General features: G+C 46.5%; 1 protein-coding gene across 2 annotated transcripts in view; it reads left to right on the plus strand.

Annotated features, from left to right (window-relative positions):
* The window catches only part of ORC2 (origin recognition complex subunit 2), a 103,268-nt gene that overhangs the window by 37,021 nt on the left and 46,241 nt on the right, over window positions 1-20,006 (plus strand). For both annotated transcript variants that reach the window (XM_075317634.1, XM_075317633.1), the window contains exons 7-9: window positions 4,746-4,803; window positions 14,048-14,193; window positions 14,324-14,422. In XM_075317634.1, coding sequence (XP_075173749.1) covers window positions 4,746-4,803; window positions 14,048-14,193; window positions 14,324-14,422 — 303 coding nt within the window. The remainder of the gene's footprint in view (window positions 1-4,745; window positions 4,804-14,047; window positions 14,194-14,323; window positions 14,423-20,006) is intronic.

The following is a 20,006-nucleotide window of genomic DNA, read 5'->3' on the forward strand; positions in this document are numbered from 1 at the left end:
GGCTGATAATGTGGCATAGTAATATGAGTGGGACATCCAGCGGACATTACTGAATGCAGTTCAGTCACCGGCATAGGGTGTGGTTATGCCTGGAGTCACACTTGTGCATCTCTCCGGCACTGCGTCTCTCCGGCACTGCGTCTCTCCGGCACTGCGTCTCTCCGGCACTGCGTCTCTCCGGCACTGCGTCTCTCCGGCACTGCGTCTCTCCGGCACTGCGTCTCTCCGGCACTGCGTCTCCCCGGCACTGCGTCTCCCCGGCACTGCGTCGCCCCAAGCATTGCGTCGCCCCAAGCATTGCGTCTCTCCAAGCATTGCGTCTCTCCAAGCATTGCGTCGCCCCAAGCATTGCGTCGCCCCAAGCATTGCGTCGCCCCGGCTCTGATACAGCATAATACAAATAATCAATTTAACAACCTCCAATAGAAACTTAACTTGTGTAGAGCGTAGAGTTTATTGAAAAAGAAACCTTGGGCGTTTGAAACGCGTCAAGGGATTTACCTTGCCACTGGAGATCCTATTCACACTGTACTGCCAGTGGAAATTTGGTAAAACCTGCAGAGCTTTCAGTGCACACAGGAGCGATGGTTCTTTTGCATGTATCATACATACTTAGACCATAAAGATCATTGCGCTGTAGGCAGATATCAGTCATCTCTGCAAGGAATGAAGATCGGAGACTGTGAATGTCTGACAAATTCGGAGATTCACAGTGGAATACAAGTCGGTTGCATTTAATTTGGTGTATGATCATCTATTTAAGTGTACACTGACAGCCCCACATAGTGATTTCAATGGAGGAATTGAGACCAATACCAGTTAGACAACCTTTACCTGAATGGTTATGATCCTGCAGTGTTAATCACAGACTATCCGCTATATAACAGCTCTATATTTTTGTTATCCTTTTGGAGCCATATATTATCTCTACGCTCCACACAGGCTCAATTTTGGTTGAGGTGGTTAGTGATTTGTATTAACCACACCCTGTGCCTTTGACTGAACTGCGCTTTCCATAGGGGGACACTTGTGTGCCCCAAATATTAGTAGGTCCGCTGACTTATATCAGGCGGTACTATTACATATTTTTATGCTCATTTTTTTTTTCCTCCGGATTTAATTCTATATAATATATATCATTTTGCACTGGTATTGATTATTTTATCTATTAAAATGTTATTGGCTTTTACTCCACAAAGGCCCGTGGTACGATGTAGTATTGTTGTTGTGCACATTTATATTTTGATTTATTTTTGCTGGTTTAGTATGCAGATTTTCATGTGCCGGTCTTGTTTTGTTTTTGTTTTTTTTTTTGTTTGTTTTTTTTAATGCCACAAGTTGCAGAATTTATTGCGTTACTTTCACTGCGCAAAAAATGTGCAAGTATTGAAAGTGTTTAGTGTCAGTTTTTTGACGTATCTGCCCCTTTTATGCTGTTGAACAAAATGGCGACTGTTTAAGTGTATTAAATATGTAAAATATATATAGATTGGGACTAACTCTGTCCATGCCCTGATTGTGCCAGTGTTTTGCCCTGGCACAGAATACTGCAGAGTACAGTTGTTTTTTCTTCCTGTATATACAGGCTGCCGTCATAATATGTGGTGAGTTGAGTGAAGGCAGTTATTATCTAGGGGCCCTGGGATGGAGTCTCTGATTATGATACCATTTAAGGTATATTCATAAAATTTGTGGCGTAGCTAGGGGTTCTGCTCAGGGGGGCGAAACATCTGAGTGGGCTCCTAACCAGGTAACTATGATAACTGCGGTGGTGCAAACTAATTATAGGGGACATTCCCTCAGCAGATGATACTGATATTTCCTGTATATGGTGACTATATAGTGGTAGATATCAGTCCTGCAGCACTGACAAGATCATAGTGCGGTTACAGATGGAGACTTACTGTTCTTTCGGATGGAATTGTTCACCTTTTCCATCTGGCCCAGACCGACATGACAACTTCTTCCAGCCACAACTCGTCTACAGAGATTACAACAAAGACACATTTGGCTTTTCACATTTCCAGCACCGTCCTTGTCTATTCCCAACCTGCACAAACCCCTCATACTACCGTCACCCCAAAACTGAGCCGCTGCTGTATGTGTCCCTATTATTGCACCTGCTGTGTAGCACAAAAACAGACGACTCTTACTGCCCCACATTGTAATGCCATCACTGTGCCCCTCACATAATAATGCCACCACTGTGCCCCTCACATATTAATGCCACCACTGTGCCCTTTACATGATAAAATTCCTCCTTTGTGCCCTCTAGATGGTAAAATTGCCCCTAGAAAATATTAATGCCCTGTGTAAGTGACCTACAAAAGTGCCCACTTATTGCTCCTAGAAAGTAATAATGCCCCCTATGTGACTGTGACGATCACAATACCCTGAGTGCCTCTATAACAATAATGATTCTTAAGTGTCCACTTAACATTTAATAATGTCCCCCCATGTACAGCTCGTCTATACACAGTATGAAGCCCCTATAATAGAATAGAATAGCCCCTAGAATATATCCAGCTCAGCATGCCTTTAAAATCCTGAGGGATCCTTTTGCAGTGCTCAGTACATAAAGTCTGCATCAAACTTGAGGAAAAAAAAAGTATTTGTTCAGTGTCTAAGGTTAAAATCAGTTTATTCCAAACAAAATGCACAGAATATGACAAAAAAGTGGATTAATAAAATCCCGTGGATTACTAAAATCCCATGGGATTTTTTAATCCACTTTTTTGTCATGTTCTGTGCATTTTATTTTGGGAATAAACTGATTACCTTTGACGCATGTTGCCAGAAAAATGCTTTTTTTTTTCTTTCTTTCTTTCTTCTCTCCCCTATACACATTATGATGTTCCCATAGCTCCACTATACACAGTATGATACCTCTACACCTCCCCTATACACAGTATGATGTTCCCATAGCTCCACTATACACAGTATGATACCTCTACACCTCCCCTATACACATTATGATGTTCCCATAGCTCCACTATACACAGTATGATACCTCTACACCTCCCCTATACACAGTATGATGGGCTTACAGCTCCCCCCAAAACAATGGTCCACACACTGTATAATGGCCACCACAGTAGCCAACAGACTGATTAATTGTCCCCACAGCAGCCCCCACATTGTATAGTCTTCAATAGTAGCCCCCCACACTGTGAGGGCCCCCAAAGTAGTCCCCACAGTATATGACAGCCCCCACACTGTATAATGACCCCTACATTAGCTCACACACTTTATAAAAGCTCCTCACACTGTTTAAGTGTCCCCCACACAAGTGGCATAACTAGAGTCCGATAAACCAAAAACAACATTTGGATTCCCCAACCCCCAGTCCCACTCTCCTTCATGTTTATGTCACATGTACGGGCTCTTGTAACTTTCTAAATCCTATAAAGACGCGTTGCTTACCCCTTCCTTATGTTGTAATGTCCCTCATCCTGGTATATATAGTATGTCCCCAAAATGGGCCCCATTCTAGTATATATGGACCCCAGCGTGGGCCCCATGCTAGTATATATAGTGGTCCCCCACTTTAGGCTTCACGCTGGTATATATGGGCCTCCAGACTGGGCCCTGTGCTGGTATATAAGGGCCTCCAGCTGGTATATATGGGCTCCCAGCCTGGACCCTATGCTGGTATATATGGGCTCCCAGCCTGGACCCTATGCTGGTATATATGGGCCCCCAGCCTTGGTACACATGACCACCATTCTGCGTTTAAAAAATAAAAATGATATACTCGCCAGATCCAGCAGGTCTTGAGCGTAGTAGCTTGGTCAGGACATCGCGCGCACAAGACAGCAGAGTCCGGCCCTTTGCAATGGTGTCACCATGCTGGGACTCTGCCGTCCTGCGTGTGCGCTGTCATCAGCAGCAGTTCGGGGAGATTGTGTCTCCCAGCACTGCCGCAGAGGTGAACTATATCTGTGCACACCGATATAGCTAATGGTAGCGCAGCTCTGGGTAGGCGCAGCTCCGGGTGGTCCCTCTTGGTGGTCCCCCTCCTGATTACGGAGCCCGGGGTGGCTGCTCCCTGTGCCCCCCCACCCCTCGGTAACTGCGCTACTGCATACCGTATTTGTCCAGCTTTAGGCTACAAATGTACAATCACTAAGTGACTGCAGACTTGTGAATCCTGATATCATGTGTACTCTGCAGATTCCCCAGTGCCGTTGTCGGAAGCGTGTGGTCATGTGAGCACAAGTATGGGATTTGCCTACTTCCAGCCACATTCTGACTAGACTTTATCCGGCCTCGCGCAAGCGATAGGCTTGCATTGAGCGAGGCTCCATCCATTTGGTCGGCATGTGACTGTATGAATGTACATCAGATATGTGCTGGCGCTGGAGAATCCTCACAGAGCAAAGTGAACATTCATAAGTCCACAGTCACTGCAGACTTGTAGCAGAAGGCCAAACAACCCCTTTAACAAGATTTTGGCATGCCTTCAGTGCTGAAAATTGCCCGGAAATGTCCTCTCATTGTTTTCAATAGGAAATCCACAAATGCCTCTAGTAGCAACACCACAAATCCACTTGTCAGCGAGGGATTGCCATATAAGAAATTACTAGAAATACACTTCTTCTGATTTTTTTTTTTCCCATGTGATACCTGTCTCGTATGCCTTGTCCTGAGCTGACCAAATTCCAGCATCTAATTTCAGCCTTAAAAAGTATCTTCTCGCTCTCAGTTTGATATTCACTGCATTCTGTTGGTATTTTGCTGTTAAGGGAAAGAAACCTGAATTCATTTCCACTACACCCCACAGACTGCGGAAGAGGCTATCAGGTACTTTATATTAGCTTTTTTTATTCAGATTTGTAATATTCTGTTTTTACAGCATTTCTTTAAAGAGTTATTTTGACCTTTATAGATTGTTACATATTGTTTCTGAAAACAGCTTCTAAAGATTTGCAGCCGTTGTTGAGATATTTACACTGTTCTTTTGTTTACAGCTCGTTCCCTAGGAGACCGACCACCGACGCTGTCTAGCTTGTACATATTGCGCTGAAGCTGGCTAGGATTAGGAAGTAATGAATGGCGCACTCCAGCAATCCTGGCCAGCTTCCAATAACTGCTCTCTAGTGCAAGAGAAAAGCGCTTGTAGGTACAGCACCTGATTTGCTGTGTAGCAGTGGTGGTCTGTCTCCAAGTCAATGAGCTGTAAATAACAGAAAAGTGTCAATAACTTAATGATACTTAAATATTTTAAAAAGCAGTAAATTACTAAATTGTTAAAGGAGGAAGCAAAGAAGAACGAAACCAAAAGAATTTTTTTGAGTGAAGATATTAAATATTTTATTAAATAATGATAATAAATTGTAAACTACAAGAGATCAGATACAAGAACAGTGAGAGTAAAATTACATGGTAAACTGCACAGATTCAAACAAGGAAAGAGGGTGAAGGGGTCCCCCTCCCAGACAGTACGACCACCTAATACAGGCTATTTGGGGCAACCGGGAAAGATTGTAAGGAAGTTCATGTAGAGTGGCTATACAAATACTTTCAACTATGATGGGATCATATCCAAAACCAGGAGATATAAATGATGACATTAATGTCAAAATAGCACTGTATCAATAGATAGCAGGGAAAATTGGCAAATGTGTATAAAAAATGGAGTGGACATGAAAAAGTAAAGTACTAAAAGTATGTATCCACAAAAAGTGTACATGTCCAGTCCACATAGGAAAATACACATGCAGGCACAGCTAATAGGAAAATAAATATTCACCTGACAAGGAAGTGATAAGTAGAGATAATGCCCTACGACAAAGCGCTTCCTGCGAAACGATCGCCCCCCCTCCCACTCACTGTGACCTTATACTGCCACTGGTAGCCATGGGGAACTTTTAATCCTATTTTGAGTATACATTGTGGATTATCTCTACCTATCACTTTCTTGTCAGGTGAATATTTATCTGCCTATTAGCTGTGCCTGCATGTGTATTTTCCTATGTGGACTGGACATGTAAACTTTTTGTGGATACATACTTTTAGTACTTTACTTTTTCATGTCCACTCCATTTTTTATACACATTTGCCAATTTTCCCTGCTATCTATTGATACAGTGCTATTTTGCCATTAATGTCATCATTTATATCTCCTGGTTTTGGATATGATCCCATCATAGTTGAAAGTATTTGTATAGCCACTCTACATGAACTTCCTTACAATCTTTCCCGGTTGCCCCAAATAGCCTGTATTAGGTGGTCGTACTGTCTGGGAGGGGGACCCCTTCACCCTCTTTCCTTGTTTGAATCTGTGCAGTACCATGTAATTTTACTCTCACTGTTCTTGTATCTGATCTCTTGTAGTTTACAATTTATTATCACTATTTAATAAAATATTTAAAATCTTCACTCAAAAAAATTCTTTTGGTTTCGTTCTTCTTTGCCTCCTCTTTTAACATGTTTTATGAAGAACATACCCACTTAGGGACCACTAATTATTGGCACCCTAGTGCTTTATTACAACTGTTATGGCCCTTGTTGCATTGTGTTTAAAATTACTAAATTGCTTGTACTTACAAGAGCTATCAATCAACATCCATCTATCTTGGGAATAACCCTTTTAATTTGATTATAAAACATTACAGTTATTTGTAACAGAGAAAACACTTGCTGAAATCACCTTCTACCTCTTGGTAACTTTTGTCCAAAATATGGATGAATCTGTCATCAGGTTTTTCACCTAATCTGAAAGCTGCATAAAGTAGGGGCAGAGATCCTGATTCCAGAGGTGTATTACTTACTGGACTGCTTAGTGTAGTTTTCATAAAATCACTGGTTAATCAGCAGTAGATTATCATTACAGGACTGACCACTTGGTATGCTGCCATGTAGTCCAGCATATTCATGAGCTCTGTATAACTGCTAGATCTGCAGCAGAGGAAACATTGATTTTATCAAAATGACAGCAAATCGCACAGTAAGTGACACATCGGTGGAATCAGGGTGTCGGTCTCTACATTTTGCTCCTCTCAGATGGGGGAGAAAAAACCTTGTTACAGATTCCCTTTAAGAAACAAAAACAAGACAGTTACACTCTGCAGTGCTAACATATGTGAAACAATGTATATGGTAATATAGACATGCAATACTGCTATGAAAAAATTTAGATACTTAGCACACAATATTGGCCAGATGTTATGTGAGCCCAACAGCCAGTGGCAAGGCAACTTCATTTTCTTCATTTTTGTTGGATCCCTAGCAAGCTAATGCCTCTGTTTTGGGTAAAAAAAACCTACAATTTATGGGTGGACAGGAACCTGCAAATGGAGAATTAAAATCACCTGAGGCTGATGAGCAGGAGTGCTTTAGTTTGATAGGGACTCTACAAAAATGAGATTGCCTTGCCGCTGGCTGTTGGGCTCACATAAAAGCTGGCTAATTTTGTGTATCCTAATTTTTACATGCTTTTTCATAGCACTAATGCAAGTCTATATTCCCATATTCATTGTTCCATATAGATTAGCACTGCAGTGTGCAACTGTCTTCTTTTTGTTACTATGTTTCATATTCAGTTTGCACCTGTTTACATTAGAAAGACAGGATGTGCCAACAGTCTTTTTCTTAGATTGCCTTTAAGTGCAGGAGGTATCGAGTTCTGTAATGTAACAGGCTGTCCATCTGCACATCTGATGACCTGCTATCATGTATCATGTTATGCACCAGCAGGGAAGTTTGCAATAATTGTAATTCATTTTCTTTGTCGCTCCATTGGGAGACCCAGACAATTGGGTGTATAGCTATTGCCTCTGGAGGCCACACAAAGTATTACACTTAAAAGTGTAAGGCCCCTCCCCTTCTGGCTATACACCCCCAGTGGGATCACTGGCTCACCAGTTTTGTGCTTTGTGCGAAGGAGGCAACACATCCACGCATAGCTCCACTTTTTAGTCAGCAGCAGCTGCTGACTATGTCGGATGGAAGAAAAGAGGACACATATAGTGTCCCCAGCATGCTCCCTTCTCACCCCACTGTATGTCGGAGGTGTTTGTAAGGTTGAGGTACCCATTGCGGGTACGGCGGCAGGAGCCCACATGCTGATTCCTTCCCCATCCCTTTTTACAGGGCTCTGGGTGAAGTGGGATTTACCGGTCTCCAGGCACTGAGACCGTGCTCCATCTACAGCCCCTGGAGAAGATGCTGGATGGAGCGGAGTACATCAGGGACATGGCCCTGCTTCCTCAAGGTACTCTGTGTCCCCGTGCATTTGGCGCTCACACCGCAGCATGCTGGGTGTTGTAGTGCGCCGGGGGACATCAGCGCTGCGGCGCCTGTGCCATGGCCTCATTCAGCTTTGCTGAAGCAGGCTCACTTATGGGAATTGGTCGCGCCGGCCGCTGGGACTGCGGCGCGGCTGGCACTTGTAGTGCGCCGGGGACTTCAGCGCGGCCTGCGCTTTTACGGCGGCCGCGCTGATAACTAGAGTCCCCGGCTTTTGCGGCCTGCTTCCGTTCGTTCCCGCCCCCAGACCTGCCAGTCAGGAGAGGGGCGGGACGCTGGCCACTTCCAGGAATCGGTCGCGCCGGCCGCTGGCAGCGGCGCGGCTGGCACTTGTGGTGCGCCGGGGACTTCAGCGCGGCCCGCGCTTTTACGGCGGCCGCGCTGATAACTAGAGTCCCCGGCTTTTGCGGCCTGCTTCCGTTCGTTCCCGCCCCCAGACCTGCCAGTCAGGAGAGGGGCGGGACGCTGGCCACTTCTATGAATCGGTCGCGCCGGCCGCTGGAACTGCGGCGCGGCTGGCACTTGTGGTGCGCCGGGGACTTCAGCGCGGCCCGCGCTTTTACGGCGGCCGCGCTGTTAACTCGAGTCCCCGGCTTCTGGGCCTAGTCTCCCTTCGTTACCGCCCACAGCCCTGACAGTCAGGGTAGGGGCGTGACGCTGCATAGAGCAGAGCTGAGAGCTGGAGTATGTTTTGCATACTCCACCCCTCTCACTGGGTGCACTGTGAATCCGGATTCCCGCACTTTCTCAGGCACGCCCACGGCTTCCTTCTCTACAAGGACACCGGCAGCCATTAGTGTCAGTTTCTGTACGATACAGAGACAAGTGTGGAAGACCCTGGCATTCTGATAGTCACACAATCGCTGCAACAGGCGTTAAGCAGCACCTGTGGTGCTAACCCCACTAGTGCAGAAGTGCACTTATAGATATGCTTGTACTATATACATTGCACTGTTTGGTCGCACGTTGTATATACCCTCCTGGATTATGCGGAGGAGTTATCAGCATATTCTCTGTGTAAAACAAAGGTGCAGAACCACATGTTTTTCTATACAGCTGGTACAGCATGTACGGCTATACGGCCGGCAGGTTACATAGACTCCCATTGTATGCACTAATGGCCAGGGGATGAGGACGGTGTCTGCAGTATTTACTGACAGTTTTTCTGAGACTATGGCTATGATACTAGAAGCCTAGCAGTCCGGACATGTCTCTCACAATATGGGCACTGTTGAATCATTGATCCATGGCCCCCCTCAGTGTGAATAACTAACAGCTCCGGGAATGTCACACGCATCCCAGAGTCACGGCTCTGCACAGACGTCAGTCCCAGACAGCCTAAGCGGGCTCGCTATGAGCGGCCTCGGTTTCATCAGGGTCCTAACAGAAGGACTCGCTGTGTAATGAGGCGGAAGTAGCGGCTCAGGATTCTGATCCTGAGACCGCTCTCAATCTGGATACACCTGATTGTGACGCCATAGTAAATAATCTTATAGCGTCCATCTATAGAATGTGGGTTATTTCTCACAGCTCCTCCAGTGGAGGAGTCAGCTTCACGTATTTTTCTGGACCACTCTGCCTTCAGAGAGGCAGTCCAGGAACACCACGCTTATCCAGATATGCGCTTCTCCAAAGGCTTAGGATACACGTTATCCCTGTCCCCTGACTTGGTCAAGGACTGGACCCAATGTCCCGAGCGGCATCCTCCAATCTCCAGGCTTGTAGCTAGATCCATAGTTGCAGTGGGAGATGGAACTGCAAACTCAAAGATGCCACTGACAGACAGATGGATCTCTGGTCGAAAGCCATCTATGAGGCTGTCGGCGCACCGTTGGCTCCGGCATTCTCTCCCTTGGGGCACTCCAAGCTATTTCAGCTTGTCTTACACAGATTGACACGGTTACACGTACATCTGTGCCGCAGGTGGCATCCTTAACCTCTCAAATGTCTGCATTTGTTTCTTACGCGATTCAGGTTGTCCTGGACTCTGCGAACCGTGCGGCGGTAGCCTCCGCTACTCCGTGTTTTTAAGCAGAGCCTGGTCTGCTCGTTAAGTGAATGGAAGGCAGATTCTGCTTCCAAAAAAGGTTGCCTAACCAGTTGCCTTTTTCTGCTGACCGACTGTTTGGTGAGCGTTGGATGTAACCATCAAACAGTCCAGGGGTAAGGATTCATCCTTTCCTCAGCCCGGACACAACAAACCCCAACAGAGCAAGAGGCAGTCGGGGTTTTCGGCCTTTTCGAGGCTCGGGCAGGTCCCATTTTTCCTCGTCCAATGTGGACTCAAAAGGATCAGAGGAGCTAAGATTCTTAGCGGGCTCAGTCTCGCCCAAAAAAGCGACAGTCTGAAAACCCGCTTCCAAGGCGGCTTCCTCATGACTTGCGGCCTCGGTCGGTAGCAGGCTCTCCCGCCTTGGCGATATTTAGCTGCCATAGGTCAATGACCATTGAGTGTGAGACATTCTGTCTCACGGGTACAGGATAGAGCTCACTTCTCGTCCTCCAACTCGATTCTTCAGAATTTCTCCACCTCCCGGCCGGGCCGCTGCTCTTCTGCAAACAGGGTGCACTCTATAGGCAGAAAGAGTGATGACCCCCGTTCCTCTTCAGGAACAAGGTCACGGTTTTTACCCCAAATTCTTTGCGGTACCTATAACAACGGGCCGTTCCGTCCCGTTCTGGATCTAAAAATGCTCAGCAAGCTCGTGGACACCAGGCGGTTCCGGATGGAATCCCTCCGCCATGTCATCGCCTCAAGGTCCCAAGGATATTTCCTAGCATCATTAGGCATCATGGATGCTTATCCACACGTGCCGATTGATCCAGAGCAATAGCGTTTCTACGCTTCGTTATAGGAGACGAACACCCTCTGTTCGTAGCTCTACCTTCCGGCTAGCGACAGTCCAACTGGTCTTCGCCAAGGTCAGGGCAGCAGTAGTCACAGTCCTGCACTCTCAGGGTCACTCTGTGGTCCCGTATTTAGACGATCTACTTGTCAAGGCACTCTCTTAGGAAACATGCCAACACTGCCCGAACGTTGCGCTGGAGACTCTCTAGAGTTTTGGGTGGATCATCAACTTTTTAAAGTCAGATCCGACCCCGACCCTATCGATAACATATCTAGGCATAGAGTTTCTTACTCTCTCAGCGATAGTGAAGCTGCCGCTAGACAAACAGCATTCACTACGGGCTGCAAGCTCTTCTTTAAGAACCAGTCGCACACATTGAGACGCCTCATGCACTTCCTACGTAAGATGGTAGCAATGGAGGCAGTTCCTTTCGCGCAGTTTTACTGCGTCCACTACAATGGGACATTCTCCGCCAATGGGACGAGGAGTCGACGTCCCTCAACAGAGTCGTCGTTCTTTCTCAGGCGGCCAAGGAATCTCTACGGTGGTGGCTTCTTCTCACCTCTTCGTCAAAAAGAAGGTCCTTCCTATCCCCGTCCTGGGCGATAGTTACGACAGACGCGAGTCTATCAGGGTGGGGAGCAGTTTTTCTCCACTACAGCGCTCAGGGTACGTGGACTCAGCAAGAGTCCACTCTTCAGATCAATGTTCTTGAACACAGAGCAGTGTATCTTGCCCTACAATCCTTCCAACAGCGGCTGGAAAGCAAGCATATCCGACTTCAGTCGGACAGCTCCACAGCGGTGGCATACATCAACCACCAAGGCAGAACGCGCAACCGGCAAGCCTTCCAGGAAGTCCGGCAGGTTCTGATGTGGGTGGAAGACACGGCATCCACCATATCCACAATTCACATCCCAAGTGTGGAAACTAGGAAGCTGACTTCCTAAGTCGCTGAGGTGTGGCCGAAAGAGTATGGTCTCCTCACCCGGACGGGTTTCAGGAGATCTGGCGCCGCTGACAGAGGCCGGACGTCGATCTAATGGCGTCACGGCACAACAACAATGTGCCAGCTTCATGGCACGGTTTCACAATCATCGAGCTCTGGCGGCAAACGCCTTAGTTCAGCATTGGTCGCAGTTCCAGCTACCTTAGGTGCCACCTCTGGCATTGTTGCCCAGAGTACTGCGCTAGATCAAGACCGACTGCGGCCGCGCCATCCTCGTCGCTACAAATTGGCCGAGGATGTTGTGGTACTCGGTTCTGTGGTGCCTCACGGTAGGCTAACCGGGGGCACTACCAGACCAATCAGACTGGCTGTCTCAAGGGCCATTCTTCCATTTGAATTCTACGGCCCTCAACCGGATGGTGTGGCATTGAGTCCTGGAACCTAGTGTCGTCAGGATTACCTCAGGACGTGGTTGCCACCATGAGACAGGCTAGCATACCAACGTCCGCCAAGATTGACCACAGGACGTGGAAGATGTTCTTATCTCGGTGCTCGGCGCAGGGTGTTTCTCCCTGGCCGGTTGCATCGTCTATGTTTCCTTCCTTCCTGCAATCTAGGTAGGAAAATGGGTTGTCGCTCAGTTCCCTTTAGGGACAAGTCTCAGCGCTATCTGTATTTTTTCAGAAACGACGACTTCCTCAGGTACGCACGTTCCTACGGGGAGTTTGTCTTCTCAGCACTCCGTACAAGCGGCCGTTAGAGCCCTGAGATCTGAACAAGGTTCTAATTGCTCTCCAGATGCCGCCTTTCGAGCCTTTGAAGGATGTCTCCCTTCCCGTTTTTCACGGGAAGTGGCCTTCTAGTAACGGTCTCGTCTCTTAGGAGAGTTTCCGAGCTAGCAACGCTCTCATACAAACTCCCTTCCTGGTCCTTCACCAGGACAGGGTAGTTCTGCGTCCGGTTCCGGAATTTCTCCCTAAGGTGGTATCCCATTTTCATATCAATCAGGATATCACCTCACCTTCTTTGTGTCCTCGTCCAGTCCATCAATTTCAGAAAGATTTGCATCTGTTGGTTCTGGTGAGAGCACTCAGGTTCTACTTCCCGCATGGCGCTCCTGCGCCACCCGGATGCACTCTTTGTCCTTGTCGCTGGTCGGCGTAAACAGTCGCAAGCTTCCAGATCCACCCTTGCTCGGGGGCTCGAGGAACCAATTCTTGAAACCTACAGTTCTACTGGGCTTCTGGTTCTCTCAAGGCCGAAGGCCCATTCTACCAGAGCCGTGGGTGCATCCTGGGCATTACGGCACCAGGCTACGGCTCAGCAGGTGTGTCAGGCACCCACCTGGTCGAGTCTACTTACTTTTACCAAGCATTATCAGATGCATACCTACGCTTCGGCAGACGCCAGCCTAGGTAGATAAGTCATTCAGGCGGCGGTTGGCCACCTGTAGGAGAGGGCCGTTTGACGGCCCTATCATGAGGTATTCTTTTACCCACCCAGGGATTGCTTTTGGACATCCCAATTGTCTGGGTCTCCCAATGGAGCGACAAAGAAGAAGGGAATTTTGTTTACTTACCGTAAATTCCTTTTCTTCTAGCTCCAATTGGGAGACCCAGCACCCGCCCTGTTTTCTCGGGGTTTTTCTGTTTTTTCGGGTACACATGTTGTTCATGTGGTAGGGTTCAGTTCTCCGATGTTTCCTCGGATTGAATTGGTCTTTAAACCAGTTATTGGCTTTCCTCCTTCTTGCTTTGGCACTAAAACTGGTGAGCCAGTGATCCCACTGGGGGTGTATAGCCAGAAGGGGAGGGGCCTTACACTTTTAAGTGTAATACTTTGTGTGGCCTCCAGAGGCAATAGCTATACACCCAATTGTCTGGGTCTCCCAATTGGAGCTAGAAGAAAAGGAATTTACGGTAAGTAAACAAAATTCCCTTCTTTGTCTTTATGAAACTACAAATGTATCTAGTAAAAGATTCTTGTATTGTACCCGCAGCTCCGGATCTACCATCTGATAGTGAAAGTGACTACTCTGCCTCCAACTCTGATGAAGACGTGGATGAGAGGCCAGCAACTGCTAAAACACCAAGTAAACTATCTCAGACCCCTGGGAAAACACCAACCAAAAGAGGAAAGCAGAAGGTGAGAGCACTCCTCCCACTAGATGACAAATGGTTTTGGGTGGGGCTGTTCCTTTTTAGTTTCTTTTTAAGGTGCACAAAAATGTTTAGCAAAATTGATTGCAGTTCTTTGTATGCCTTTTTGTTTACAGAGCAACTTGGTAGAAGAGTACTTCGAAGCCCACAGCAGCTCTAAGGTCCTGACTTCAGACAGAACATTGCAGAAGTTACAAACACCAAAGTTAGACCAGGTAATGAGCAGGCAATTATGCAGCGATTTCCAAAAATAGAGGATTACAAAATGCCTGAGATATTTGCCATGAATCCGGTGACCGCTGGAAAATTCATCACCGTGATCTTATGGTTGGTACCATTAGGTTTAGTGCATATACTGCTTATAAGACACCAAAGCTCATCAAAGGTTAATGTATATGCCAAGTCAAGGCCTATACAGTTTTCCCCAAACGTTATGTGATTTTAATTTATTTTTTGCCTATCTCTACTCTATTCATTTAACCCCTTCACGACCGGCCGATTTTTCGCTTTCCGGGGTTTTTTTTTTCGCCATTCTTCTTCTGAGATGTAACTTTTTTATTTTTCAGTCAATATGGTAATGTGAGGGCTCATTTTTGTAGAACGAGCTGTACTTTTAAATGGAACCATAAGTTTTACCATATAGTGTACTGGAAAACGGCAAAAAAATTCCAAATGCAGAAAAATTGCAAAAAAAAGTGCGATAGCACTATTGTTTTTGAGATATTTTATTCACTGTGTTCACTATATGGTAAAACCGATGTGTGGGTGTGATGCCTCAGGTCAGTGCGAGTTTGTAGACACCAAACATGTATAGGTTTACTTTTATATATAAGAGGTTAAAAAAAACCCCGGAAGTTGTCTGAAAAAGTGGCCCATGTTTTACGCCATATTCCGTGACCCGTAGCTTTCTCATTTTTCGGGATCTATGAGTCAGTGATGGCTTATTTTTTGCGTCTCGAGCTGACGTTTTTAACTGTACCATTTTTGCGCAGATGCTACGTTTTGATCGCCTGTTATTGCATTTTGCGCAAAAGTTGTGGCGACAAAAAAACCTAATTTTGGCGTTTGAAATTTTTTGCCGCTACGCCGTTTATTAATTGATTTTATTTTTTGATAGCCCGGACCTTTCTGAACGCGGCGATACCAAATGTGTGTATATTTTTTTTAACCCTTTAATTTTCAATCGGGCGAAAGGGGGGTGATTTGAACTTTTTAGGTTTTTTGGTTTTTTTTTTTTAAAAACTTTTTTATACTTTTTTTTTATACTTTTTTTTTATTTTTCTAGTTCCCCTGGGGGGCTATAGGGCAGAGCAATCGAATTGCTGATCGCTATCTGCTGATCACAGCTACACAGCTGTAAACAGCAGATATGCTCACTTTCTGCTTAACTCGGCTCCGGGCCGAGTGAAACTGAAATTAATTCTTCTCTACTACAAGATTCCCCACATGACCCTGTGCTACCCTGACAACCATGGGAAGTCACGTGATCACATCGTCCTGTAAGTAAATGTTTACCGCCGATGCCGTTATAATGGCACTGTCACATATTGACAGCACCATTTAAGGGGTTAAACGGCACGAGCAGATAACTATTCTGCTCGTGCCTAGCAGGCACACATCTCAGCTGTGAAAATCAGCTGAGATGTGCGCTGATCGCGGCATGCTGCCAGCAGCAGACCGCGGGCAGTAACACTTTGACTGCTAGGACGTAATATTACTGCCCGCAGTCGTTAAGGGGTTAAAGGGAACCTATCAGCAGGTTTTTGCATGCTGCAAGGGTTAAAACAGAGAATTCAGGGATGCCTGTCTTTTCAAGGTCCGATCTGTTGTTTATTTGCTATGTTTTGTTTTTTAATTAGATACATTTTTATTGTGTTTGAAACATTTACATTACAAACATAGAAAAACACTGTGCAAGGATTTGCCTCACACAAACATCCCAACCCCCCCCCCCTCCTCGGTCGACAGTCTCACCTAGTTGCATCTCCTTACTCTCCTTTCCTTCATAATGATCCATTGTTCTTATATATCAGCATCCATTAGGTCTCCTATAGATCTTATAACTCAAACAAACCTGTCTTTCAGTAGTTCAACTGATGCTAATCCTGGGATGTCCGGCCACTTACTCGATATCTCTTCATATTGTACCTTCTACCCATCTTAGGATATTATTTTATATGGAAAAAATATCTAAAATTAACTTTCTGAACAAATTCCTTACAGGTCTGTGCCTTTTCTGACAGCCAATACGATTTGCTATGCTTGTTTAAGTAGCAGGACCCTTATCATTACTCGGACTATAATGTCACACTCACGCAGTCCGGTACGCCCCCTCCTCTGACACTTAACTATCAATATACACTGCTCAAAAAAATAAAGGGAACCCTAAAACAAGACACTGTAACTCCAAATCAATCACACGTCTGTGAAATCAGCCTGTCCAGGTATGAAGCAGCACGGATTGTGAATCAGTTTCTGCCGCTGTTGTGCAAATGGAACATAACAGGTAGAAATAATAGGCAATTAGCAAGTCAACCCCTATAAAAGGAGCGGTTCTGCAGGTGCTGACCACAGGTCATTTCTCTGTTGTCATCCTTTTTGGTCACTTTTGCATTTTGGCATTGCTCTCACCCCTAGAGGTAGCATGAGGCGGTGTCTACAGCCCACAGAAGTTGCTCAGATTGTGCAGCTCATCCAGGATGGCACATCAATACAAGCTGTGACGAGAAGGTTAGCGGTGTCTGTCAGCACAGTGTCCAGAGGATGGAGCAGATACCAGGAGACAGGCCAGTACACCAGGAGACGTGGAGGGGGCCATAGGAGGACAACATCCCAACAGCAGGGCCTCTACCCCTCCTTTGTGCAAGGAGGAACAGGAGAGCAGTGCCAGAGCCCTGCAACATTACCTCCAGCAGCCACTAATATCCATCTGTCTGCTCAAACTGTCAGGAACTGACTCCATGAGGATGGTGTGAGGGCCCGACGTCCACAAATGGGTGTTCAGCTTACAGCCCAACACCATGCAAGGTTATTGGCAGATTCTACATTGGCGCCCTGTGCTCTTCACGGATGAGAGCGTGTTCTCAGTGAGCACATGTGACAGCCTGGAGACACCATGGAGAACATTCTGCTGCCTCCATCATCTAGCATTACAAGTTTGGCAATGGGTCAGTAATGCTGTGGGAAGGCATTTCTTTGGAGGGCCACACAGCCCTCCATGTGCTAGCCAGAGGTACCCTTACTGCCATTAGATACTGGGATGAGATCCTCAAACCCACTGTCAGGCCATATGCAGGTGCAGTGGACCCGGTTTTGCTTCTGGTGCATGACAATGCTAGGCCTCATGAGGCTCAAGTGTGTCAGCAGTTCCTGCATGATGAAGGCATTGATGCTATGGACTGGCCTGCCCGCTCCCCAGACCTGAATACAATCGAGCACATCTGAGACATCATGTGTATCCATCAACGCCACGTTGCACCACAGACTGTCTAGGCCAGGGGTCTCAAACTCAGCTGGGTGTATGGGCCGCATATAGAAAAAAAAAAATGAGGGGGGCCGCATTATTTGCAGGACAAAGTGAACATTTTTAATGAATCCATGTTTTTTTTCTATACATCTTGGATCACTTTTGTAAACATTTTTCGCTTGTTTATTATAACAAACGTGTACTTTTTTTGTTAAGTTTATATACAGAAAAGCATTTTTAATGTAAATAAAAAGTCATGCTTTAGGATTTTTTTTTTTTTACATTTTATCACCTTCTTGTAATTGTTTTACAATTAGCAGCATCATATAGTAATCTTAGCCAAAATCTTGTAGTAATGTGCCCATCCGTGTGCCCTGTAGTAAGGTGCTCATCCTTGTGGTATTGTGCCCAGTAGTATAGTGCCCATCCTTGTGCCCTGTAGTATTGTGCCCAGTAATATTGTTCCAATCCTTGTAGTATTGTGCTCATCCTTGTAGTATTGTGCTCTGTAGTATTCTGCCAATTCCCGTAGTATTGTGGCCATCCCTGTAGTATTGTGGCCATCCCTGTAGTATTGTGGCCATCCCTGTAGTATTGTGGCCATCCCTGTAGTATTGTGGCCATCCCTGTAGTATTGTGGCCATCCCTGTAGTATTGTGGCCATCCCTGTAGTATTGTGGCCATCCCTGTAGTATTGTGGCCATCCCTGTAGTATTGTGGCCATCCCTGTAGTATTGTGGCCATCCCTGTAGTATTGTGGCCATCCCTGTAGTATTGTGGCCATCCCTGTAGTATTGTGGCCATCCCTGTAGTATTGTGGCCATCCCTGTAGTATTGTGGCCATCCCTGTAGTATTGTGGCCATCCCTGTAGTATTGTGGCCATCCCTGTAGTATTGTGGCCATCCCTGTAGTATTGTGGCCATCCCTGTAGTATTGTGGCCATCCCTGTAGTATTGTGGCCATCCCTGTAGTATTGTGGCCATCCCTGTAGTATTGTGGCCATCCCTGTAGTATTGTGGCCATCCCTGTAGTATTGTGGCCATCCCTGTAGTATTGTGGCCATCCCTGTAGTATTGTGGCCATCCCTGTAGTATTGTGGCCATCCCTGTAGTATTGTGGCCATCCCTGTAGTATTGTGGCCATCCCTGTAGTATTGTGGCCATCCCTGTAGTATTGTGGCCATCCCTGTAGTATTGTGGCCATCCCTGTAGTATTGTGGCCATCCCTGTAGTATTGTGGCCATCCCTGTAGTATTGTGGCCATCCCTGTAGTATTGTGCCCATCCCTGTAGTATTGTGCCCATCCCTGTAGTATTGTGCCCATCCCTGTAGTATTGTGGCCATCCCTGTAGTATTGTGGCCATCCCTGTAGTATTGTGGCCATCCCTGTAGTATTGTGGCCATCCCTGTAGTATTGTGGCCATCCCTGTAGTATTGTGGCCATCCCTGTAGTATTGTGGCCATCCCTGTAGTATTGTGGCCATCCCTGTAGTATTGTGGCCATCCCTGTAGTATTGTGGCCATCCCTGTAGTATTGTGGCCATCCCTGTAGTATTGTGGCCATCCCTGTAGTATTGTGGCCATCCCTGTAGTATTGTGGCCATCCCTGTAGTATTGTGGCCATCCCTGTAGTATTGTGGCCATCCCTGTAGTATTGTGGCCATCCCTGTAGTATTGTGGCCATCCCTGTAGTATTGTGGCCATCCCTGTAGTATTGTGGCCATCCCTGTAGTATTGTGCCCATCCCTGTAGTATTGTGCCCATCCCTGTAGTATTGTGCCCAGCCCTGTAGTATTGTGCCCAGCCCTGTAGTATTGTGCCCAGCCCTGTAGTATTGTGCCCAGCCCTGTAGTATTCAGCCCAGCCCTGTAGTATTGTGCCCAGCCCTGTAGTATTCAGCCCAGCCCTGTAGTATTCAGCCCATCCCTGTAGTATTCAGCCCATCCCTGTAGTATTCAGCCCATCCCTGTAGTATTCAGCCCATCCCTGTAGTATTCAGCCCATCCCTGTAGTATTCAGCCCACCCTTGTAGTATTCTGCCCATCCTTTAGTAATACGCAAACAAAAAAAAAATTCTCCTCACCTTTCCTCCGTTCCCTGTGTGCCCACGATCAGTACTTGCAGAGTTTTGGATGCAGCATGCTTCAGCTGCGTCCAAAACCCTGCTATGTATGGTAAAAGCACAGTGGGCATGGGATTTCTAAAAATCCCATGCCCACTGTGCGTGTACGGCCCGCAGTGAAAACGGAACTGCGGTGTGGCTTCCAGAGGCCGCAGCATGTGAATTTATGCTGCGGCGTCTGAAGCGTCCTCCCTAGGCAGAGCACAGCGAG

Source organism: Anomaloglossus baeobatrachus, chromosome 7 (assembly GCF_048569485.1).
Source record: "Anomaloglossus baeobatrachus isolate aAnoBae1 chromosome 7, aAnoBae1.hap1, whole genome shotgun sequence".
NCBI classification, from domain to species: domain Eukaryota; kingdom Metazoa; phylum Chordata; class Amphibia; order Anura; family Aromobatidae; genus Anomaloglossus; species Anomaloglossus baeobatrachus.